General features: G+C 42.7%; 1 protein-coding gene across 2 annotated transcripts in view; it reads right to left on the bottom strand.

Annotated features, from left to right (window-relative positions):
- Positions 1–711: 711 nt before the first annotated feature.
- Positions 712–25,018, bottom strand: part of glra4a (glycine receptor, alpha 4a) — a 46,969-nt gene continuing 22,662 nt past the window's right edge. The window contains exons 2-10 of one of the 2 annotated variants that reach the window (XM_037077206.1): positions 19,972–20,171; positions 19,093–19,160; positions 17,147–17,370; positions 15,549–15,631; positions 11,524–11,661; positions 11,122–11,336; positions 8,878–9,033; positions 5,774–5,884; positions 712–1,560 (exon numbers count right to left, since the gene is read on the bottom strand). In XM_037077206.1, the coding sequence (XP_036933101.1) occupies positions 1,264–1,560; positions 5,774–5,884; positions 8,878–9,033; positions 11,122–11,336; positions 11,524–11,661; positions 15,549–15,631; positions 17,147–17,370; positions 19,093–19,160; positions 19,972–20,171 (1,492 nt within the window). In that variant the 3' untranslated portion in view covers positions 712–1,263. The remainder of the gene's footprint in view (positions 1,561–5,773; positions 5,885–8,877; positions 9,034–11,121; positions 11,337–11,523; positions 11,662–15,548; positions 15,632–17,146; positions 17,371–19,092; positions 19,161–19,971; positions 20,172–25,018) is intronic. The other variant, XM_037077205.1, reaches the window with a different exon arrangement.

The raw sequence follows: 25,018 nt of genomic DNA, 5'->3' as shown, positions 1-25,018 counted from the left end.
AAACAACCCTCTGATTTCCCATTAAAAAACCCATTCGTCCTCCCTCGCTGGCGATGCCTCCTCCTCCTCCTCCTCCTCCTCCTCCTCCCTCCTCACCACCACAGTCCTGCATTTCCACACCTTCACACTCCTCAGACTGGGAGAGAAATGTCTGTTTCTTTTTCTCGTAATGCATTTTTTTTTTTCCTCAAGGATTTTAGTTCAGATTCCTCCCGGATTGATCACGCATGTGTTCGGTTTCACGGCTGACAATTACAGTCACGATGATGAAAGAAAAAAGATTAAAGAAAGCTTCACAAAGAGCCACTGATGGGGACTGATTACTTATTTTGCATCTGGAGCATTTGCATCATCGCAGAACTGATTTCCACCTTTCCACATTTTGGTTTAAGTTTTTTTTTTCTCGCCCCCCCCATCTCTCTTTCCTCTCGGGATATGGAGCTGATGGGCTCTATTAAAGGCCTGAAATAGAAAAAGTAATTGTTTTTCATGCAGTTGTTCTGTGACTGGATTTTCTTTTTTGCCAAAGTAACCAACCGAAACTTGAAGCTTAAAGAGGAACACATCATTTCTGTTTCCTGGCAGAATAACAATTTATTTAAATTTAGACAAAAGGAAATACATATTTGTGCTTTGTGCAGTTTCATGAACAGCATATTTTATATACACTTATTTATAGATATATAATCTAAATTGAATGATCACCACCAATTGAATATTAATAAATATCAAAGAACCGCCCCTCCCTCCCCCTGCACCCATTGGCACCTATCGGATAAGTTAAAGGTGTAAAAAAAACCCATTATCTTGTTTTTTTCAAAAACATTCATTCGAAGATACGCAGTGTCAAAATTCAAGTCAGTATGTCTCTTCCAGCCAGGATCAACATCGACTTCTCTGAACTCTCATTATCTCAAACAAACGTCACAAACCCACAAGTACCAGCAGTGTTTTTGTCTCCGTTGTAATCCGCACGGGTCAAACCAAGACAGAAACCAGAGAGGGCAAATCACAAACAACACCAGCCTGAACCCCAGCGCAGCTTAACCTTGTCTCTCGGCTTAATCGCTCTTCGTCTGAGATCCCGAAGACGCACCTGAGCACAAAGTTTCTTAGCGACGTTTTTTTTTTTTTTTTTTTTTTTCCTTTTAAGAAGCAGATAACGCCTCTCGACACATTTCCTCATTGTAATGTAGATCTGACAGGCAGTTTTGGTTCTGAGAGAGAAGAAGAAAAAAAGAACTAGGGCAGGCGGAGAGCCTTTTACAAATTTGCATGGATGTCCTCGTGTCGCAGCACTTTATAGGTGATCCAGTAGAAGATGTTGAATATCAGGAAGCTCAAAGGGAAGACGGCTCTGGATATGGTGTCAATGCGCTTGGCCCGGTCCACGAAGCGCTTGTGGAGTACCTCTCCGTCGTACATGGTGACCGGAGGAGGAGGAGGGGGGGCGAACACGGTGGCGGCTTCCACGGCGGTTCCATCCTTGGTCTGCAGGCAGTGACCCAGTCCGTAACCCCGGAAGTAAAAACCGCGGCTCTCCCTCACCAGTTCCTCCTCCTGCGGAGTCAAGCATAGGGAAAACAGATTGGCCTCTTGCTGTCAACAAGGATTAGCTCAGAGCTTTTTCATATCTCCTCTCAGCGGCCTGTTCCCAAATGCGTCGGGGGAAGAGGAGGGGTGGCACAAAAGGGCAGCAGAGTGCAACAGAGTGAGAACAAACACAAGCGTGGGCAAACATCTGAAGAATTCAAGGATGAGGGTCTAAAAATACAGCAGATGATTTGTTCCTAATTGTGTGTAAAACAGGCGCCAGCACCAGTTTAATCCTCCCGAGTTGCCACTACAGTACATCAAGGTGACAGGAGTAACCACAAAGAGCCGACAAAGAGTTGTTCTTTTAGATATACTTGTTTTTTGTTAAAGGTTTTTTTCAAAATCCTCAACGACTCTGCAAACCATCTGACTGCACTGCAAGATTTTGGATCCGTCTCTCAACTTTATTTTCTCTCCCAGGTAGCTAGAGATTACATACAGTATGTGCTTTTGCTCTTTCGGTGCAACACAAGAAAATATCAACACATTCAATGTCTCACAATATATAAAAATAAGAACAAAATGTAGCCAATGTAGGAAACGTGGATTCGCACCTATATTTAGATTAGTTTGGGAGTACCATCAACATACAGGAAGTGGAGTTAGAAGGTGAAATAAATGACATTCATGTGATGTGAAATACGCCCTTTACAAAACATACTTTACTTAAGTTATCTGACCAACACCTAACCAAAGTGTAAACATTTGTTAACGCGAACAAGTAAGAAAGTCATAATATTTTAGATGCCTGTCAACGAGCTTTATTTTGAAAGTGTGACGGGATGTTGAATGTTACGTATCATTGGTCATGGTGCCTCTATTGAACTTGGACAAAAAAGTGCAATGGAGCGGCCATCCAAGTCAGAAACATAAATACAGATGATATCTCAGCAGTGTGGCGGCGCAGATAGTGATTTAATTACTTTTTACCTTTTTCATCAATTTTTAAGTCATGTGTTTGTTTGTGAAACATACAGTAAATACAATACAACAGTAATTTTCACTTTGTTCAGTTGATCTTTGAGATAATGTTTTTGGAGCTGACTCGTCCTGTTTTTTTTTTTGTTTTTTTTTAAAAGTGCAATTAACTGTTAAATCAGCTGCTGCAGCTGCTGGTGAGGTTTGTCATTTAAACATTTGGTTTTGTGGAGAGCGTCCACATTTTTCCGAGCAAATGCGCTGGTATGCTTTTAAGATTTCAAGATTCAGAGTTCGGACTAGCAATGGAACACACCATAACTGTTAGGGTTAGCAGAAAAAGGGACCCAAACGTAAGACACAGTGAGGCAGGCAGGTAACAGAACAAAAGGTGAGCTTAAATCAGATATAATACAAAAAAAAAAAAAAATCCAAAGTCCAAAAAGAAACCAACAGAACTGACAAAAACAAGTGGGGGGCAAAACCAAACAGAGTCAAAGAGAAATGGAGTAACCACAACGGAGAATGAGGAGGAGGAGACACTGGGGACAAAACTGGTGAATTGGGAAGACGAGGACTTAAATACACGGGTGACGACTAATTGAACACAGGAGAGCAGGAATACGGAGGGAACTCAGACAGAGAGAGGAGGAGAACATGGACCGAACACACAGGTGAAACTAATCAGGGCAGGAAGTAACACAACATGACAGAGGAGGAGGAAGTAAAACGTCTTAGTTCAGAGAAGAGAAAGAAGCTAAATACCACTTGACAAAGTTGTCTGCTGCTATAATAATGTTAAAAACACATCATATATTTTATCCTCAATGATCGCTGTGCATTCATTTTTCAGGAGAAACGAGCTGCTTACCTCTCTGATCTGAGTATCACGGCGATTATATGCAACGCACAAACGGGGGCAGAAAAAGGGACTCTCGCCTCAGATAAACTTTCCTTTAATCAATTAAGTTTTTTCCGAAGTTTCCGATGACACGACGAGGGGAAACAGAGGGCACCGTCATTAGCAGGAAGAGAGGAAATTATAATCCTGAAAGTTAATCAAAAAATTAACCTCCGTCTCTCCTTTTCAGCTCTTTTCAAAGTTGCCTATTAATAAAAAGTCATGATCTCAACCTCAACAAAAAAAAAAAAACCTGCACTTGGCATTATGCTTTGATGAATGGCGGGGGACTTTCTTTTCTTCTTTTTTTTTTTTTTTTAATACAGTGAATGAGACAGTGTTCCCGCCCTCTGAAGAGAATATTAATAGACATGCAGCTTAACTCTGACAGCCCTCTGACACTTTGAGAGATTCACTTTAGCAGGAGGAAAGTGAAGATGTGGGATCTAAATTGGATGATTAGTAGTCAGCGTGAAGTGCCCTGAAAGCTCTGATCCCTGTGTCCCCCCCTCGTCTCTTCTACCTCTGTCTGATCCTCTCTCACCGACCCTGGCAGCTCTCTGGTTCTCTGCCCAACCTCACATCTCTGTGCAGGACGGACCTGGCAGTGAGACCCCACCAGCTGCTGTCAAAGGTCCAATCCCACTAATGTATTTCGCACCTGTCTCCACCTGTCTCTCACTGTTAAAGTTCCCTGGCAGAGTATATTCATTTAGTCCTCTGAAAAAACTCTCCCTCCCTCTGATCTCTTGACGGCTCCCCTTTGCTTTCACCGTCGCCGTCGTTATAACTTCGTAACGTCTCCCTGGTTGTGTGACTAACTTTATGGTTACTAACTGTGTTGTCCCAGTGACAAATTGCACCATACAGCGGTGGGTATAGCGCAGCTTAATTATCCCTCCTACACCTTTCTAAACGATACAGTACATCACGAGCTGGAGTCTAATGGTGCGTTTCTCAAAAGATAATAGGTGCTCATCGCCGGGGCTCTCAGCGGCAGCTACACACTTTGTGATTTGTTGGCAGGAGATCAGTTGAGGCGGCGGCTCTGATTATCACATCAGGCTCTGTGGAGAATAAAGCTACTGTGGAGACGGTTGTTTTAGGGAGTGATCAGCGACGGACTGAGTTTCCTATTAGGCAGCGGTGGAACAAGTGTTCAAAGACGTATTCAGAGCCTCAGTGAAAATACTCTGCTAACAGTCCTCCATCCAAAAGCTTTCTTAAAGGGTAACTTCAGGAAATTTACACATTAAAGTATGTTTACAAGTCTTTGGGAGTGGAAAAAACCCCCACTGTAAAGCCTTTTGTGGCTACAGATGAAGCTGCGTGTAACATTATACATGTCCTCCAGTGATGTCACAGAGTAGCTAAGTTGCATTGTGGGTAAAGAAAAAGGACTGTGCTGGTATTTCTCTGCTCTTTATTTTGGTCATTTGTTTTTAAACTGTCCATAGTGAATGTCCTGCGGTGTTAGAAGAATGCAATGTTAGACCGGTGGACTGTTTTTTTTTCTTTCTTTTTTTCCCCTACATTACCCACAATGCAACGCAGCCACTGAGTGACATCACTGGAGGCAAATTATCAAGATACATTGTCACATTCTTTATTCACTTCCTTCACTCCCAGAGAACAAATTGGGGGAGTTACCCTTTAAGTAAGGTTTCTATTTTCTGGTTTGTATCTGTATGAAGCTAAATCCAAGATAAGGTTAGCTTAGCTTAGCATAAATACTATAAACTGTCCGAAGGTGACAAATGCGTGCATGTTTACACTTTTCTTTTCCTCCAGACTAAATAAAGAAGATGTAACCTGTGAATTTCTAGCTGTTTTCCCCTAGTTTAAGTCCTAATGCTAAGCTAAGCTAACTAGCGACTTGCTTCTGGCTGTGGCTTCAGTTTTTTACGGCACAGGCATGATGACTGATCTTCAATCAATATGCTCAACTCCTGTCAAGTAAGCAAATAAACTGATTTCTGAAGTCTCTAAATTTGACAGGTAGACGATTTGAAATATACAAACAAAATGTCAGCAGTGAAGGAAAGTGTCCTGTGAAAGAAGAGAACAAGAGGAGGACATATATGTTTCTTTAAAGTAGTCTTAAAAACAGCTTACACACTGGGAAAAGAATTTCAAGTTAGTAGTTAATGTTGGCACTCAGAGGCAGAAGGTTAGAACGAGGGCTGCAGTGACGGGGTGAGATCAGCACAAAGTGGGAACCGTTGTGGGAGGGAAACCGGGACACGTTCAGGTATGGAGTCAAAGTTGCATGACACAATCAGTCTGGAGGAGTGGGTGCAAGAGCAAAAATTGGGTTTTAAGGTCGGGGTGGGGTGCACACAGGGTTCAGCTATTTACCCTGGCACAGGCGCCGCAGTGCTGATTCATATTCCTGTAGGTTGAGTTGTTACCCGGGATGTCATTCACTTTCCGCAATGACTCAACACTCCCCGGCTGACTGGCAATCGCCTCCAGTGGAAAGAAAGGCAGACAAATCGCAGGAAAAAAAAGTTACTGCTCTTTATTTCACCTTTTGTCGTCAAACAAAACTTGGGTTGTCTCATTAGAGTGGAAAATATAATTAGTTTTGGACAACGTTAAGAGAATCCCCCCCGCCCTGCATCATTTAAATGAAAATCCTACCTGTGCCATGCCAGAATAATAAAGCGAATAGAGATGCAGACTTCAAAATCCAAACAACAAACTCGAGGAGACGTTCTCAGCTTTTAATTAAAGCGGCACTGCGAGTGTGATAATACAGGACATTATCTGTGCCTGTACGTTGAGGGAGCTGGCTTTTGAGGACTGCACATAAAGAATCCTCAAGGAGCCGGCTCAAGCTGTTTCTGTGAAGTCTATAAACGGAAGCTTTTATTTATCTTTTTATTTATTTTTTGATTTTGTCTTGTGTGGATATGCTCGCTATAGTTCCTTGGAAAAACACCAGAGGTAGTCGGACACAGAGCGCATTGATTAAAGCCGGTCAGTGTGGGATTTGTACACTCCATCAGACTCACAGCCTCGCTCTGGTACAACACACCGGTTCATGCGTCGATACCTCTCAGATGGATAGTTTGCGACCTCAAACTCCTCAGTGGGAGTAATTGTGCAAGTGATGTGGCCAGGGGAAGTCCTCTCCTCTACACACCATCATTTTATCTGTCCTGTATCGATGCAGGAGGGCAGACTGCCCAGTAAATCTGCCGGACTCTTCTGCCTCTTCAGGGAACTTTGCCATTGAGTCTTGGGAAGCTGCCCAGCCTGTGAGCTGTTTAATGGGATTTCTCAAGATGTCCCGTCTGTTCCTCTCGAGACAAACCTCTCGGTGTCACAAAAGGGCCTCTCACCTCTTGTAAACAACTTTATTTGTCATCTTACAAGCTGTTTGCCTTGGAAATTGTTGGGAAGTGTGTTTGGACGGCAAATGAAGCCGAGATAGACAAACAGCCATCTTTAAACCCTTGATTTGGATAAAGAAAAACTCCTTTAAACCAACATAATAAAATGACAGTATGGACATTTAGGATGACAGAATTATAGATGCACACACACATAAAAACAGATCCAGGAGGATGGTTGGAATGTCAGAAATGTTAATGAAGGTCACTAAAACATAATATTGTAAGAGCATTGCGAAAAATCTTGACACTTTATCAGAATTTTCAATATGCCGGCTTCATCTATCTGTTGAACCGATGGGTTTTTATCATTCAAGCCCAGGTGACGTTTGCGTTCATGTTTTCTCACGGCTTCACTGAGACATGACGGCACATTAACGGAGATATTTGCCACCTGGTGCACAAGAGGGAGCAGAGCAGAGGCCGGAGAGAGATAGAGGGAGAGAGGGCGTTGAGATAAAAATGTTGTGACGGCGAGGACGAGTGTTCTTTCACGGGCTGCGTCGCTGATGGATTTTAGGGTTCTTGCTGAGTGATTGGAGCCTACATCAGTGCACAATTTTCTGCCAAATTAAGAATGGTTTGGGTTATTTTACATGACAGATTTCTGTCTGTGCTGCGTTTGCTCTTCTCTCTGGCTTGAAATGGGAAAAGGGCTCAGCTGGAAAAAAGGGGGAAGCCACGCATCTCTGTGCACAAACTACGATTTAGATGAGCTCCGTGATTGTTGGCTCGTGTCACCAGGCGACTGTCGATCAAATCTGAATAATGTTTTCAGAAATGTTCGTTATGATTTTTGCCTTAGTTAGAGAAGGCTTTAATGCACGCCTTATCAGAAAGTGGTGTCAAAGAACGCTCTATCGGCTAACAATTCATCTGTATTTTAAGAGAAATGAACATCCCTTGCCTCATCCTCCGCTGTGGCAGCCTGTTCTTACTACCAACATGTCAATTATAGTCGTATAAAGAGCAAGAAAATACATCACAGTGGGTGTTTGGGGTGGTTGGGTGGGTCATTCTTAGGTTTTTTCTTCGAGGAGACTGAGGTTTGCATCCTGTGTCTGGCCAAGTTTCTTTTCTCAGCTGAAAAATGTTGTTATAACACAAAGCAAGATGTTTTCCTAAACCTAACCAAGCAGTTTTGTGGACTAAACCTAACCAAATGTTTTCTTCCCTAGACCTAATCAAGTTATTTAGTTGCCTTATTAATTACTAATTAAGCAGTAGTAGTTGTGTCCCCTAAACTGAACCAAATTGCAACCATTCGACAACGTTAATAGCGGCCCAAAGTCATAACAAGCCATGATATATGAAATGTTTGTCATCAAGCTTCATTTTGAAAGTCTAACTGTACATTGCATACAGTTTTTGTGCCTGACTTTACTGTGGAGCCCTTCACGTGCGATGTTGTTTCCAGAGTGGTGAGTAAAGAGTCATAGTTAGAAGCTTAAGGCAACTGACCAAGCTGCTGAATTCGATGAGCTGGGAGTCGGAACACGTTGCCGTTGGTGGCTGTCTGCAGAATCAGTGTTGGGTTTGTCTGTAGAAACACGGCAGTGCAACATAGTGGACCACGTGGAAGACGACTCACTCCCTCAGTAGATATAAAAGGCTCACGTGAAGGTAATGAAAGTCCTAGACACTGGACCTTTTGACTCATTCGAAGGCTGAAGTAATGTTACAGAACAGCAGTGAAAGATGCAGTTAAAGTGTGTCGGCCTGCAGATGCGTGTCAGTGTTGCGGTGTGAGGGGTTAGGGTTTCCCGGCGCTACAGGGTTGCTGTTGCTCTGTGTCAAATGCAGTGACAGAGGGGAAGGATCACAAAGGCTCTTCACAGGTCAGCGCTCACAATGGAAACGAGCTGAACTGAAATCTTCCTTATGTAATGTGACAGCCAGCTGTAGCGTGTTGATGTTGTCAGTTCCTGGATATACAGCGTCCCACAATAACAAGAGGCACAAGTCGACGTTATCGAGGCTGACAGGGACTGGAGTGTTTTCAGAATCTGCTACAAAGCAATGCTTTAGCCCGTGTTTGCGTGCGTGCGAGCGAGTGCGATTTACACTTACTATTCTTTGCTGCCGCTGCTTTTTCCTCAGCCTGATGAACTCCTTGTGCTGCCTTGAGACAAAGTTTACCGCTGCGTACTCCAGCAGGGCAGCAAACACAAACAGGAGGCATACCGCCATCCAGATGTCAATGGCCTTCACGTAGGACACCTGGGAGCAGACAAGGTCACAGAATTGTCAACAGCCGATCAATGAGGCTAATAGATAAAACGTGGGTTGCTCACAATCTACCCATTCCTCAGCTTCTGGCATGTAATGACACACATCTCCGGGACTGCCAAGATTTATAATGAGTCAGTGGGATGTGGGCAGTTGACACATAGCCGTGAGACAGGTCATGGCTAAGACTTGAGGAGAGCCCCGGCTGGGTCGTTAATGAGAGCAGATATGTCACAGCAAATCAGTAACGGCCACTGAGCAAGCATTGTGTTGAAACCTCACTCAATTGAGCAGCAGTTTGCTGACTGTTATAGATATGCACAAATTAAAGTGGGGGGCAAAACAGGAAATGACACATCAGTGGTGTACGAGCTTGTTTGTCTTATGTACAAGCACAGAGGACAACAGCATTTAACACGAGGATGGCCTGATGGTAAGCGTTCCTATTATACCATCTGAACCTGAATTCTGTCAGACTGTTTAATTAAAGAACAACCTGTAATGTATGTATGTAATCTATGACCTATTTGTAATATTTTGATTCCTCCATTTATACACACATATGGTAGATAAAGTTTTAGGAATATTATTTCATAGAAGTCCTAATATACAGTCCTATTCTGGCATTGCAAGACTTATTCACAGACTGCACATTAGTCTGGTCCCTCTCAGTTAATTATTAGCCTTAACAAGATCTACATCCAATCAGAGCAACGGAACAAGGTCTATATCCAATCAGAGCAACAAAACAAGATTTACATCCAATCAGGGCAGTGAAACACGATGACCAGATGGGATGGAAATCTTTCCGGACGGTAGGGAGATCAGACTCATCTGCAAGAGCAAACATGACATTTAACTGATCTCTCGACATCTCCACACCTCTTGTTAAGACTTTAAAAAAAGATTCTGAGAAGCATAAACCAAAAAGCAATCGTTCCTTCATTCTAAAGGGTCACACGCAATAAAGTTCGGGGAACCATTGGTTTAATCTGTGGTAAAAGTGAAATAACAACACTGCCTCTCTCCCTTATTACCACCACTAGAGTAAAACTGAGCAAGGTGCTTAACCCCCAGCTGCTCTGGTGGAGCTGCTGTGTGGCAGATAAGACTGGTTGTACTGGGCAGCTTCCAGGTGTGAATGTGTGTATGAATGTGAACCGGGCGCTTGTGACAAACAGGATTCTGGCTCTCAGTGATTATTCCCTTAAAAAACAAACTGTTTTCCTCACAGTCAAAAATGCAGTCCGAGTCCTCAGGAAGCATCAGGCAGAAGTGCCGTTTGTCAGCAGCAGTCTAACGTACGTAATCGTCCACTGAACTGTTTACTTGAACACATTTTTATTGGACGCCATGTCATGGTGACAGATTACAGTCCGTCTCTCCTCTGGTCTCGCTAACCTTCTCCTCAGGTACAGTGTCCTCACCCCACCTGGCCCCGTGTTTGTTTGCTCCCCAGTGAGTCTCTAAAAAAGTATTTGCGTCAAGCATATTCAGCATTTTGTGACCTCACGAGCCATAACAGGTCGTCCAATTCCAAACACTGCCTCCAAATGCCTCTGTCGTCCGCTTTGGTGGAGAAACGATATACATTTTACAGTCCCGGGCAGCGAAACGTGTTTGCATTTGGGTTGGCTTTGTTCGTAAATATCAGGTTTGAAAGGTAAAGGTATTTCTAAATTATGCACCACTTTTGGGGGGATATGTAAGAGCAACACATCAGAATAGCTCTCAGAAGAAGAAGAGCAACTACAAATACAGTAACAAAATATGGCTGGTGTTTTTACTGTGACCAATATTTTGCTCACTGTATCAGACTTTTTTTGTGTGTTCCACTGATTTTCAAGCAAACGGACAAACAAGAAATGTCTTAAATGGCTAACATTTTGTTTTAACGGTGGCCCCGAGGGTCAAAAGAGTGACTACTGCTACCGGTTATCAAATTACAACTCACTAAAAACTCCAATTACTTGACAAAATGCAGAATTCTGTGCTCGTGGATCTGTTTGCTCAGTAGATTGTCCATCTTCCACTACACGTAAACCATCATACATCTCGTTGACTCGTCTGTAGACCCACCTTGGGCAGCGAGGCTCTTGAACCGGAGCTCTGCGTGGTCATCGTCAGCACGGTGGTGATGCCCAGACCCACTCTGGCCGGCGCGGCGTCCATGTTTATCCAGAATGACACCCATGAGAGGATGACGATGAGGAGGGAAGGGATGTACATCTGGATCAGGTAGTAGCCCATCTGACGCTCCAGGTGGAACTTCACCTCGATGCAGGTGAATTTACCTGCAGACGTACGACAAAATACCTTCAACATCCCGACAACAACCAGCAGTGTACAGTCTTCAAGCTGTTTTAGTTGTTGTACTGATGCCTCCGGAGAAAACATCAGCCCGGGCACTCAATTACAATTTGGATTTTCAGCGTGTGGTCTCTGGTTTCTCAGCAACTTTAAGTGGAATTAATTTTGTACCTGTGTTGTAATACTTAGTGCAGTAGCCCAAATCCTTCTCCTCTTTAAGCACAAACTGGGGGAGGGTGAGATCGTCAGCCACCTGAACGGGGTTCTCAGACAGCCACTCGAAGATCAAGTCGTTCATGGTGTAACCAACTGTGAAAAGAGAACAGAGGAGACGAAGAGGAGAGAAGAAAAGACATTTAAATCAGGGGGAAACAGTGAGAAATGTGTCACTTTAGCTTAGGTTATTTTGAATAGGATAGACTTTGAATTCTCCTATTTTTTTCCCCCATAAATCTTGCACACAGTTTCACACATATCTTGGACATGATGATACATCTAATTGTTTCATCAGTGAATGCATGTTACTTCTCACATTTGCAATATTCAAAACTGACTTTGCTAAAAAAAGACAAGGATCAGATGATTTATTGCTCGTTATTAGACATACTTAGAGTCATTGCTGTTTTACTGCATATTTCCAAATATTGCCTGAAACCAAGTGCCGCCGCTGCACTGGCTGCTAAATATTCTCTTCTTGTTGCCACCATTTGCTGTGATTCTCATCCCCTTCCTCCTCCTTAACCTCATTTCTTTCCTACAACACAACCTCTAACTGGGATCTCGTTACCACAGTATAAAATCTGTCCATGAGAAACCTCGGCTAATGAGACATGGAGAGAGAGAGAGAGAGAGAGAGAGAGAGAAGACGTGGAGGACTGTGGTGATGTAATGTCACGTTTGCCCATCTGTCCAGCCACCAGCTACCCCCTGCCATCATGTTTGTCACGGTAAAGGTCACCCACCACAGCTACAGTCCTGTTGTCGCGGTTGCTTGAAGGTTACGGAATAAGGGAGGACATGAGGTGCATATCTGGCCGTGACGGTGGGAGATACTGTACTGTGTATCTACACTGAGCTGATTAGTGAATACCTACTGAGCTGTAGGCTAACAATATGGAATATCTATTCAATATCCATCTTTGCAAGATAACTCCATAATTATTTTTGCTTTCACAAAAGGGTTGCAGGGTTTTGCACTCCTCCTCACAGCTGTCTGATCATGGCTGTATTAAAAATGCATGCGACACGCTACAACAACGCAGGATTCCACACACATCCGAATAACACTGATGTCCTCTGGGACCCTTTAGGGGCCTGAGTTAAGACGACATCAATTATTCACGATGTTATAACCTTTCCTGTAATGTATGGCTGAAAAAAAAAAAACAACTCCACTAAAACACACGTATCATGTCCATGAAAATTCACTGTCATTCACACATCCCGCTCTAACAAGCACGGGGGGAATGCCGACGCTCTCCTGAGATAACGAGATCGTCTTCTTATCCTCGGCGATGCTGCAGCGAGGAGGCGATGAAACCATAATCGACACAAGTGCTAAAACTCTAACTCATGAGGAAGATCATCTGGAATATCAGAACGTGGTGAACACGTCATCGTTCACTTTAAAACGGCGCTTACCGAATGAAAGCAACGATCTTAATACAGCTGCGGTTATGCTTTAGATTCGCCGTCTTTTCTTTGCACTTACAGTGTGAGTTACAAAGTAGATTTAAGTTTATTGGACACTAATGGCTCAAGGCGAAGTGGTATAAGCTGCATATATGGAGCTTTGATGTGTCAGGGTGAGGCAGAAGAATCTTCTGGTTCTATTTATATATCTATATAAGCCCGTGGCATGAAAGGCCAGAAAAGAAGATTGGCCTTGGCTCTCTCAAACCCCAAAGATAACTCTTATATATTCTCGCTTTTCTTACTTCGAACAGACAGCGATTCCACAGCTCCAGCAGCGGCAGTAAAAACCAATGATGTCCTCTTCAAATAGCCAAGGTGATCACACCCTTGGGTGTTGTACTAGCACTTGTCAACACAAGGCCAAGTATCCTCACCAGGCCTTTAATCAGAAATGATTACATCTCTACTTATGGCTGTGTGATGTTATACCCAAACCGCTTTACAGTCTGTTTCTCCATTTCCAAACACTCCTAAAGACTCAAATTTCTTAACATATATATATATATACATTTTTATGCCCAGGCCATAACTTTATTGGATTTTTCAAAAATCTCTTGGTTCCTGTATGAATGTGTAGAGATAAATCACGCTGCCCCCTGTAAATAAGAGGCGATAACTAGTTCTCTACAAACCAATACCTCTTCTTCTTCTGTTGAATCAGATAAAGGATGTAAGTCGAGATACCAGCAGTCAGCTCCACTTATTTATTGGTGAGAAATGCTTCTGAAAAGGTGAGATGGCTTCGCGGTACGTGTGCACTTCTAGGGACAGAAGGTGGGTCACATATAATAAAAGGGACACAAAATTAAAGCTTTATTATTTATATCCTGGAAATTGGTTTCAAGAGGGCAGAAACTATCTCTGCTGAAGGCAAAGGGAGAAAATTACTCTTATTCCCCGACATTTGTATCAATATAATATTATTTTAAAAGGTTTGCAATACGTTTTGTACTTTTTTGGAGCTTTCCAGGTTAAATAAATGTGCACCCACAGTAAATGTGAACACGTAAAAGGATGGTAGCTGAGCAACTGACTGTTTATGTAGCGCCACCATCCATCCTGTGTCACTTACAGTCAAAACTCAGCACTCGAAAAAATAAAAAAAATGTGGTGTTTGATTTCAAACAGGCTTCCCATTCATGGCAAGAAATCATTGATTATTGCTCATGGTTATGCCAGCTGACCCAATAAAGGTGAATTTGGTGCCACATATTTACCAAAAATGTACAATATAAATTAATTTATGCCATCTGATTTCTTTGGGAGGTAAAACAATTTAAATGAATCATTTTATTCTCATAATAACATCAATGAAATCAATGTTTTTCTTTTGTTCACCGTTAAATTTTAGTTTAAGTTTGGGCACCTCTGGTTGAAACCCAGTCAGCTGTGGTTAACTAGCTTATTAAGCTAATGAGCAGGTTGAAAACACTGACTTTTCTGTCACTGGGGTGATACTTGCTCTGCAGTATCTAGTATCAAAGCGTTCTTATAATTATCACCAGCAGCACTTTCAAGGCTTCTGAAACGCTAAGTGGGCCAAGTAGAAATAACAATGGTGGTAGTATTCACTCAATAGTAGTCAGTAACCTAGATCTTTATGAATGAGTGATACGCTGTACAGTCGCACAAAGAACGAGGATTAGCATCTTGTTAGCATGGAAAACCACAGTTCTGGTGACGGGATGCGCTGGAAGTCATAATTCGTGTAGGGTATCACAGAGGCTGGGCATAAAGTAGACGAAGGGATCCTAAATATAAGATATGCTCCCCTGAAAAAGCTTTTTAAGTGTGAGGATTAACCAAAGTCTGTAACCCCACAACAATACTGTATTACACTTCTCTGGCATTGGAGTTCACGCTGGATTAGCCTCAGGTAACAAGCTAGTTAGCCTGCCCAACGTTTGCATTTCACATCAGGGCAGACCGACTCTTTATTATCCATTCCTTTCACTTTTGCTCTTGTCTGTCTGATTTTGGGGAGGGTACGAAAACAACATCCACATATTTTACGATACATAAATATATACCAGGTATTGCATTTACGACACCCAGCATGCACATGGCTTCAACATGCAGAGAAATCCAAAGCTTAACACGCCTGTGCGCCCGGCTGCTGTGGGGCTGTAAGCTTTGATTGGACACATCTATCAGGGGAAGGCTTTAGAGCAAATGGCCAGTTGTGCTTTTTTTTTTTTTTTTACCCCCCCCTCGGCTGCAAGATTATAGTAAACATGGATTGCTGACAGGCTTAATGGCAGCAATCGCATTTCTAAATACCATCAACATATGAGATGCAATTAGAACTGATAAGCGAACCACTTTCCACGTGGACATGTGGATATAAAGCCGATAATGACAGCAGTTCCTATCGCTCTGTGTTTATAACAAGGTTAGACACTTGACAAGCCAGGCAGAAGGTAGGAAAAACAGGGGGAGATAAAAAAAAAAAAAAGGGAAAAGTGAGACAAGAGGAAGAGGAAGAAGAGAAGAAGACTCACAGCTTTCAAGCTGCATGGTACAGGTCTGAATGTCCATTGGGAAATTCTTCAAGTCCATAGGGCAGGACAGGGTTAGAGTCAGCCTGAGACAGAGAAACAGATCGGAAGAGAGAAGAGGAGTGACAGGGGGCGTCAAAAAGCACAAAGGGGCTCGAGGAAAAAGACACCAAACACAAGGAGAACTGACGGGTTAACAGATTAAAAAAACAGTGAAATAAATCAGTGACAAGCTTTGGTTTTATTTTTATGAAACAGGAGGATTTGTACGTGTACGAAACAATAAAACTGTACAAGAAAGAGATTTTCCTCTGAAAACATTAGACTGGAGAACATATTGAGTTATAACTGAGGCATTTGATTACTCGTCGCACCGCGGTAATGGCAAAGTAATTGGTGTAGGCATCCCTGCTTTTATTTGTTTTGGTGTTCATGCATTAAGCCTGGAAGAATCCTCGAATATAAAAGAGAGAGAGAGAGAGAGAGAGGGAGCTATTTGGGAGTCCGTCTGGAGGAAAGCTGTGTAATTACCTGCTGTAATGCATCGCCAAGAGGCGAGAAAAAGAGCCGCCAGCAGTATACACACAGGCGCCCGTTTGCTACAGTGTCATGATGACACAATATCTTTTTTTTTTTTTTCCACCAGCTGGAGAACAAACTACAATTACTGATGTGATTGACTCTCCAAATATTGCCTAAATGGTGCCATGTATTTAGAGCACACAAAGATGTTTTGATCCATAATTACCAAACGTAGTTAGGAAGCAGATCCAGAGGACGCGGTAAATCAGTGGAATGTGGTGGTGATTATCTGTGTTTGCACGAGTATCAGTGCAACAGATGATTTGTGTCTCTCGCTACGTCGCAGAAAGGCTGTTGCATCTTTCAGTGAATCAAACGGGGGGATGAAATAATGAAATCCCATTAAAACGTCTACGTATTTGCGTGAGCGATAATTACGTTTTTAACTGAATTATGAAACAATATTACATTTTACATAAAAGCACCCAAGAGAGGGCTTCGATAGAGGCGTGAAATGTGTGTTTACATTTCCAAAATTAATCAGCTTAAAAGGTGGAACATGGGAACTTCTCGCAAGAAGAGATTAAAAGGCGTCATGACGTGCGTGATGTGATGAAGTCATGAAGTTGTGGTAGTGTCAACAAATATTAATTCATGTTTTTGCAACTAAAAATCTTCTGGATCAGTAAGTTTTATGTTTAAATGTAGGCAAATCTGATGAAAGCAATTCAGATTTTATAAATGTCTTTTAAATTTATGACAAAATTTCCTGTAGTGATCTATGTAGTCATTGAAGATATCAATCAAAGACATGATAATTATCAGAAATACCAATGTGGGCACGTCCGGGTAGACCTCTTAACAAGCAAACAAGTTGCCTAATTAAAACTGCTGCTAATTTTCACTGTATGTTTCAACTGTGAATAGTTCATATTATCTTTCCTCTCAGACCAGAACCTCTTGATCTGATTATATTAAAGCAGAATGAGATGCAGCCACATCTCGATCAAGCGTCTGATTTAATCCTCCAGCCAGCCGTCGCAGTAGCCGTCCCCCCATTGACTCTTATCTTTATTTACCTGATGCTGTACAGGACGCTGCCATCTTGGAAGATCCGAAGCAGCTTGTTATCGGTGGTGACCTCGTGGAAATTGGCTCCTTTCTCGTTCGCGAAGAATAAATCGGGCTTCCAGATAGAGTCCAACATGGACGGATCCAGATCGAGGGAGTCATCTGGGTATTCGCTGTACGCCAGGCGAGGGTCATTCCATTTTTGCCGTAGGAACACATTGAGCCTGTAGTCCTGTGGAAGAACCCAGGGGTAGTTAATGGAAAAATATATCCCCAGTGGAGGTTGTAGTGTAGATGGAGAGCTTCGAAGTGGCTCATACTGAAGTGTGATTCAGGTTTCTGGGAATGTTCTGCTCACTGCTGCGGACTTTCTTACTGAGCTGTTGTACTCTGTGAAACATCAAACTTTTAACAGCCTCCTTTCTTAGATGGAATATCACTGTGAAGTCCTTATACCTTCATTTATTATTTTTAAAGCATGTACAATCCATTGTGCCTGGTACAAACCAGGATCGATGGATAAACGATGTGTGTAAACAGAAGCTATGCATATGCCGACACCTACAACTTGTCTTTACACTGATTTAACTGATTTAAGTTAATTTCTCGCAATTTCCTCACATAGCTGTCGGGACTATAAATAAACACAGCCCTCTGTAATGAATGTGCTTAATGAGTTGAGAGCCGTTTCGATGCTGTTGAAGAACCTCCGCTGATGAAAAACAATCAGTTGCACTTTTTTCTTGCTGTTGTTCTCGTCGACGGGTCTGATGAGCTCAAGTGTCAACATGTAAACGGGCGTTTAAGAGCGTTTTTCTACAGACGTTTATGGAAAGTCGTGGGAGTGGAGATGATTCATTATCATGATTGCACACGTGTCAACGACTGGCACTTATAAAACAGAATCAGGCGTCGACACATTTCAGTTTCCTGCATGTGGTCCTTGAAACCAGGTCAATGGTTGATTGTAGAAAAAAAGTAAGTTTTCAGAGACAATTTCAAAAATGCATCTGTGATTAAAATTAATGTTCACCCATCCTGTCATAACGATAGATACAAGTTAATACACATGTTCAGTCTTTGTAATGGAGCCTCACTGGTTCAGGATATCGCTCTTGTGTTCATCATCTGGCTTCCCCGTGTTCATCTGATTCTTGGAAAAGTAACTGATTGAATAAGATGTTTTTACTGTTTGTTCAATTGTTGAAACCGTCACCGTGCCGCTGACGAGCAGAGGCATCGGCGATACAAGCCCGGCCAAGGACAAGAACCGAACACGGTCACTCCGGCCTGCAGCCAGAAACATGAGTAATTAATTTCGAATTCTAATCTGTGCAATTAATTCAGAATTCATCTTTAGGCACTGTGGATCGTTCCTTTCCTTTGCCTGTTCACTTCATTTATCACAATGAGGAGCACGCTTCACCAGCGTATACAATGACTTCATTAGTGTTGTCATTTCCAGGCCTGACCCGACTGGAGGTCCGACCCTCTGGGTCTCCCTCAGACACTCTTTAAACACTTCACTGCTGCGCTGTGCTGACCCAGCAGCTCTCGCACTGTAAATGCAGACTTCAGGGCCGAAGCACTCGTCCTCTCTCCTTCTCTCTCTCTCATACCCCTTTTCATTCACTTTCTCAATTTTTCATTTTAATTGCAGAGTGGACAGTTCATTATCAGCGTGTCAGTGACCCATTGGTCTCTGAAGGTTGCACCGTTACGCTCCAGGGAACACAGAAAACGAGGGAACGGCTTCAGCACTGAGCGGATTAGCAGAAGAAGTTGGTAGGAAAAGAAAGAGGATGTAGTGTTTTCAAGTTTTACACACAAATCACACGGAGATGCAACTTAACTAAACTGTCTAGGAACAAACTGAACTACGGTTCTGTGGGAGTTGAGTAGAGGCGTCTCTCTAAAACATCTGAGACATTTGAAATCTCCAGTGTCTTCTTACCATTGTTGTTTCTGTGATGGAGCCAAAGCTGTTGATGAAAATATTACAAGTGACATTCACAGGTGGACCTGAGGGAAGAAAAAAAAAAAAAAAAAACAGACTGACATGACACGTCTTCAACATCAACATAAAAAGAATATATATATATAAATATATACATATACATATATCTCCTGTGTATGAGCTTAAGAAATGAAGAAACGACTGTGACAGCATCAGTACTGCTCGTCTTTAAGACGGCACGAGGGGGAAGATTTTGTGTTTTCAAGCCTGCCACTTCAAGTTTCTTTACAGCCCAAAAAAAAAAAAAGAAAAATCGTGTTTACTGAGACCAACTTCAAAAAGACTGAAGAAAGAAGTTGAAGGAATGACAGATAACGCTGACATTGTTAAATCTGAGAGCAGGGAGGGTCACACAGACGTGTCTGCCCACATTTTGTTTGTGTGTAACCCCCCTATTTTTAAAAGTTATGCTTAAATTGTGTTTGTGTGCTTCTGCTGCGGAATTAAGTTTTGATCAACATTATGTTCCATCGACCACATGTTTAATTTGTCTTTCCTACAATTTACTGGAGGAAGCTCTCATGATGAAAAGAAAACATCACTGCTGGTTGTGTTCAGGCTTTGACTGACATGTTTACACTTATTATATAGATATTTCCTCCCCTTTTCCTTTCCGGACACGCCATGTGTAAATATAACATTATAGTCTCAACTGGAAATTACGTGACAGTGGATCTCAGTTTGAGTAATGTAACAAGAAGAGTGACAAATTACTTTTCAGAGTGATGTGTAAGAACTTTCTACCCCAACACTGATCACACACAAATGTACATTAATCCCGTTATAAACCACAGATCATCACGTTTGAAGTCATACCGAAGTTTGTGCTCTCTACTGGGTTTTCTTGAGGGCTACTGCGATGGTCTTCCTCGGTGTGCACTGTACCTTTGAAGTTGGGTCTGATGCGGGCATCATATCCTGACGTCTTCCCCATGAGCTTGTCCAGGAAGTCTGAAGGCGACAGCTGAGGTCCTGCCCTGCCGGGGGGCTTTATCTCCTCCTTACAGGAGCTCAGTCTGACATTACCCGGGGAAGGGAGAGAAGGAGGGAACAAATGCAAAGAGAAAGAAAAAGAGAGGAAGATTTGAGAAACAGCAGTGGAGGAGTGTGTATGTATAAGAGGTAGCAGCGGGGGTGGTGGGGGGAAAAAAAATAATGAGAATCAGAATAAGAAGCCAACAGCCATCGCCAAGTCAGTCATCAGCAGAAAATACCCAGCGGTGGATGAGGAAATTATGGTGAAAAATGATGAGTGAATGGCTTGCCTCAGCTGGCAACTAAAAGCTTATCCATCTCACATCATGTCTGAGACTTATTGTGGTTGTTAGGCCGTAACTACAGAGAAGCAAAACAGACTCAGAGGTAAACTTGTCCCTCTCCTGTGCCTCCCACTGCTCCTGGCTTAGCAGGGGTAAGGCTTGACAGATTGATGGCTCAATTGTAATGCTATGAATGTCACACCGGGGAGAGGAAAGAGTTGATACAAGCTCCAGTGAGGCTCAGGCAGCCACTGACAGGAATAACCAACAGGCCCGAGATAAAGGAACCGGAGGAAGGGACACGGAGAAAATCTTAAAGAAAAGGCGAAGAAAGACCGGAGGAAACAGGGAACAGGCGCTTGGCGGCAGGAAACAGGGTTGGTAATGGATTTGATTTCCAGCCGGGCTCCTGCTGTAACACAGCTGATTGCATCCCGTGCTTGTGGTACAATTGTTAACAGTTCACGATCTGTCATGATCTGAAACTCTGGAGTACAAGACAGCGGGTTCAATCCCCTCCGAGGCACAGCTTTACTGATGCATGAGTGTGTGTAGCCAGCCACTGATCCACCAATCTTACGGACTCTTCGCTGTATTTAGACTCACGTACGTTGCATCGGCAAAGAGCTACAGGATCCAGGATGTTTTCAGGACTTCAGGAGCTTGTAATAGCTTGTAATTAAGCCACAGTGATGGCTATAATTCTGACTCCTTCACTGTACTGTAATTAGAAAGCTTCGGTTACATGTGCTATTGCATGTTGCAGTAAAATATGCATAAATAGGTCTCAGGGCCCACCAGCTAATCACACAATATTATCCTCCGGGTGAACAGGCACTGCCATTTGGATATAATCAGTGGCCCTGATCCCATTAACTGAGCAAAGACCTCCACGTCCCTGCACTGCTACTCAGCTCGAGTTTGTCTCCATTACTGTTTCAGCAACAATACTTTTCAGAGGGTTGACTCTCAAGGTAGTTTCAGCCCTTCGTTGTTTGCTCTCACTCAGATTCTTCTCTGTCACACCCGCAGCTGAAGTGTCCTTGCTCACTTCTTGATTCGTCGATGATTCCCAGACTTCACAAGGAAACCAGCATGTTGTCAATATCTCAGTGTTCTCAATAGACAGCACCGTCCTTCGATGTCCAGATTTGAATGAATGCAGCCATCGGGATATCGATCGAGGACTTATTCCTTGATCGATGTAAAGTCTGCTGTTGGCGAGGCTGTAATTTGTGTCGGGACCACCTCTTGTTTGCTAATTTCTGATCCACCACCACTATTGTTGAGGTTTGGTTTGGTTTAGGTAAAGGTTGGAGGGAAACAAATGGCGGTCATGGTTGAAAGAACACAATTTTGATTGTTTGAATGAAGCAAGATGCTGCCATGTGTTGAAATCGTGCTCCAAATGACGGACAAAGACGATCGCAACTGACCAGTCCAAAGTTCGTCCCCCTGTTTTTAAGTCAGACAACAAGAAACATGGCGACACCCGGTTAGCTGCCCATTTAGCCGCAGCTTTTGCGAGTCCGAGAAGAAACTATGGCAACAGGATAGAAGGATGTATTCACGGTGTTACGTTTCATGAACATGCCGGAACAGTCATTCCAGCACCTGTTTCTGATTTGCAATTTCAGCGTGCTGCAGAGCCGTGGACACGTAGGGAGGTCCAAATAATTCATCATCATAAAGCAACACATTTCATTCCTGACCATTCAATAGCTTCCATCCCTGGAGTCACGCTGCTGGAACTGTATGGCTCAATCTAACACAAGGACCCAGCACCATTGTTGATTTTCCCAGTGGAGCTGTGCACACATCTCAGCCTCTTCTTACATTATAAAGCTCAACTCTCACTGGTCCCCTGACTCCACTCCGATGCTTCTGGCGAAGGTCCACTCTGTACTGTTGCTGATTTTACAGTATATTGGTACCCTTTCATCCTTCTCTCTCTCTCTCCCCCTCTTGCTTTCTCTCACACAACCTCTGTTACAGACTCTCACAGGTACACTGGGAGATTTATAGTCAGCCTAAGAGTAAGCCATTGATAAAAAAGAAAAAAAAAAAAGAAAAGTAAGTCTCTGTTGTTCTTGTTTTTACGGATATAAACAAAACAATAAAACATCCTGTTGGGTCTCAAGTGTGATTTGCTCTGACAGGTGGTCACAAGCCTTCAGAGGCGAATGATGGTGACAATAAACTGGAGTTTTCAGGAAACACTGATGCAAGCGGAAAGAGTCTCGAACACAACTGAACGTACCGGCGAGAGATTTGTGAATGTTGTTTTGACATAGCCGGCTGATCTAAACGGGGTTGAAACAGTCAGAGTCCTCAGTCTTACCGAGACACAGCAAGGTTCATTTCTTACCTCTACGCTGTGTACAGAGGAGGACTTGAAGTCAAACACCTCCTCTACAGATTCTAGTGAAACGCAGCCTGGATGAGTCATTTCCACTTATTGATGTTCATAAACAGCGAAGACACAACAGTATGACATCCCTCCGCTGTGTTTCTGTGACGCTTCAGAAACCGGTTCTGTCCTGTTTATATAACAAACAGTGACTCCACTGGTTTCTGATTGTAAGAAAATGAACCTCCTGCCCACTTGATTTATAACCTCAGTAAATGGCTTCATATGATTTTATTGTCTTAGTTGCTAGTTTTGAAGTCTTTGTTGATACAGCATGATGTTCATTTTGTACACTGTGTTTGTTTTTAGGGTGTTGACAACTCGTTACCATGGTGAGTCTTCAGGTACTCAATCAGACCTGTCTCGTCCAGATATGGTCACTTCTGGCTGTGTCATGATTTGGGCTTATTGCTATTTCCCGTTTTATATTTATGTCATATTTTACTTCCTGTATGTATCTTTTTCCCACCTGTCTGTTCCTTGCTCCTGCCTTTTGCTCCTAGGATGTACTCCATGTTCTTGCTTGTGTTCTCTTTTGCTTTCTGGTTTGTTATTAGTTTTTTCTGTACTTCACTTTTGTTGTTTCTTGGACTCTTATTAGCCTTGTTGTTACCTGCCCCCTTTTGATTTTTTGGAACACATTTAATCAAATACAGAGACAACTGGCATTTATTATTTTATGTATTATCAGAGGTTTCTGTTCATCAGAAAAATCCAGCATTTCTTCTCATAACCACTTAAAGAACAAACCGATTCTTGCTTTGGGAATAAGGATTAGTTTTCTTGTAATCGTAGTTGAAACACACTCTTCTTCGTGAGCTCTCCTGCTGAACTTCTCACCCCATGATGCTGCAGGATCTCTGCCTTCCCTCTGGGCCAGCATCACATCTCCATCATCCCTTATGCATTTCAAAGCGGATGCCTTAGCAGTGCTTCAGTATTGGCTAAAACACATGACAGACAGGGTGAAAGGAGAAACAGCTGATGTCTGCTTTTTACAAGCATGTCAGAAGATTTTGATCTTCCTGGCACAAACATGTCCGCAGCGATGAGTCTCGACAGGTTTTTAAAGTCTCCGCAGTCGGGGAAAAACAGAATCCCTACCAAAAACTGGTCTTCACTGGAAAACACTATCTGGTTTTAATGTAATATTATCCAACTGTATTCAGATGTTAAGTCCTTAGGAGGTTAATGTACTGTTCAACAAGTCACTTTAAAATGATATCCACCGTTTCTGGTGACTATAAAACTACAAGTGTAACTGCGAGTGCCGCCTCAGAACCCTTCAAAGCTAAATTGGTTCTTTGTCTGAATGATTCAATCATTAAGATGCTCTTTGCTGACATTTAATGAGCCTGACCTTCTGCTTCCCTCTACGTCCCTTTTCATCTGAGCGTCCGTGCCAGACTGCTGTCGAGAATACGTAACAACCCTCCTTTTCCCCCTCCTTCCATTACAGAGCAAGTTTTAGCTGTCATTCTTCTTGTTAGCAAGTGACTTTATTTTGGCGGTGAAAGCAAAGCTGAATCAAAGCTGAAATGCAGCCGTAAATACACACACGCACACTTTGAAATACTAGAAACGCACAAGTGGTCATATAAATATGGAATTCAAGCAGCTTCTGAGAAATGATTAAGTCTTTCTTTGAAATGTCGGTACGCCAGCCAGGGCTCCAGTGCACCTTTTTTTTTTGCTTTAATTAACTTTGTCGTAAACATGGTTTTAATCTCAACAACCTTTTCTGGATATAAACCCGCGAAGTGATCACACAGACTTCAAAATTCAAAGGCTATTCCAGATGTTGTTTGTTCTACAGCTGCAGTTGTTCTTCACCCTGTGCTCACATAACTCAAACGAAGCGCAGCTATGAGAGGGGAAACGCTGTTATGACAAACAGCAGATCGACCATGTGAATCCACTGCATGTGCAACTCATCTGAAGAAGAGACGCTGCATCTGATTACCGTTCCACCCCAACAGGCCTTAAGCAAAACTTCCACTCAGCCATTAATTCTAATCAAAGTGTGTGTACACATGACGAATGGCATGTCATCATTTTCTGCTAACATGGATGCATGGGCCAGTGTTGGACATGGTCGCCTTGGTTTCCAGATTTTCTCACATTTTTTTGCTTTCTTTCTTAGCCACACTCTTTATAACAGGCGTTAATTCAAAATCGTTTCATGGTTCCCAAT

The sequence above is a fragment of the Acanthopagrus latus genome, chromosome 18, assembly GCF_904848185.1.
Source record: "Acanthopagrus latus isolate v.2019 chromosome 18, fAcaLat1.1, whole genome shotgun sequence".
NCBI lineage: Eukaryota > Metazoa > Chordata > Actinopteri > Spariformes > Sparidae > Acanthopagrus > Acanthopagrus latus.
This window is presented reverse-complemented; position numbering and strand designations above follow the sequence as displayed.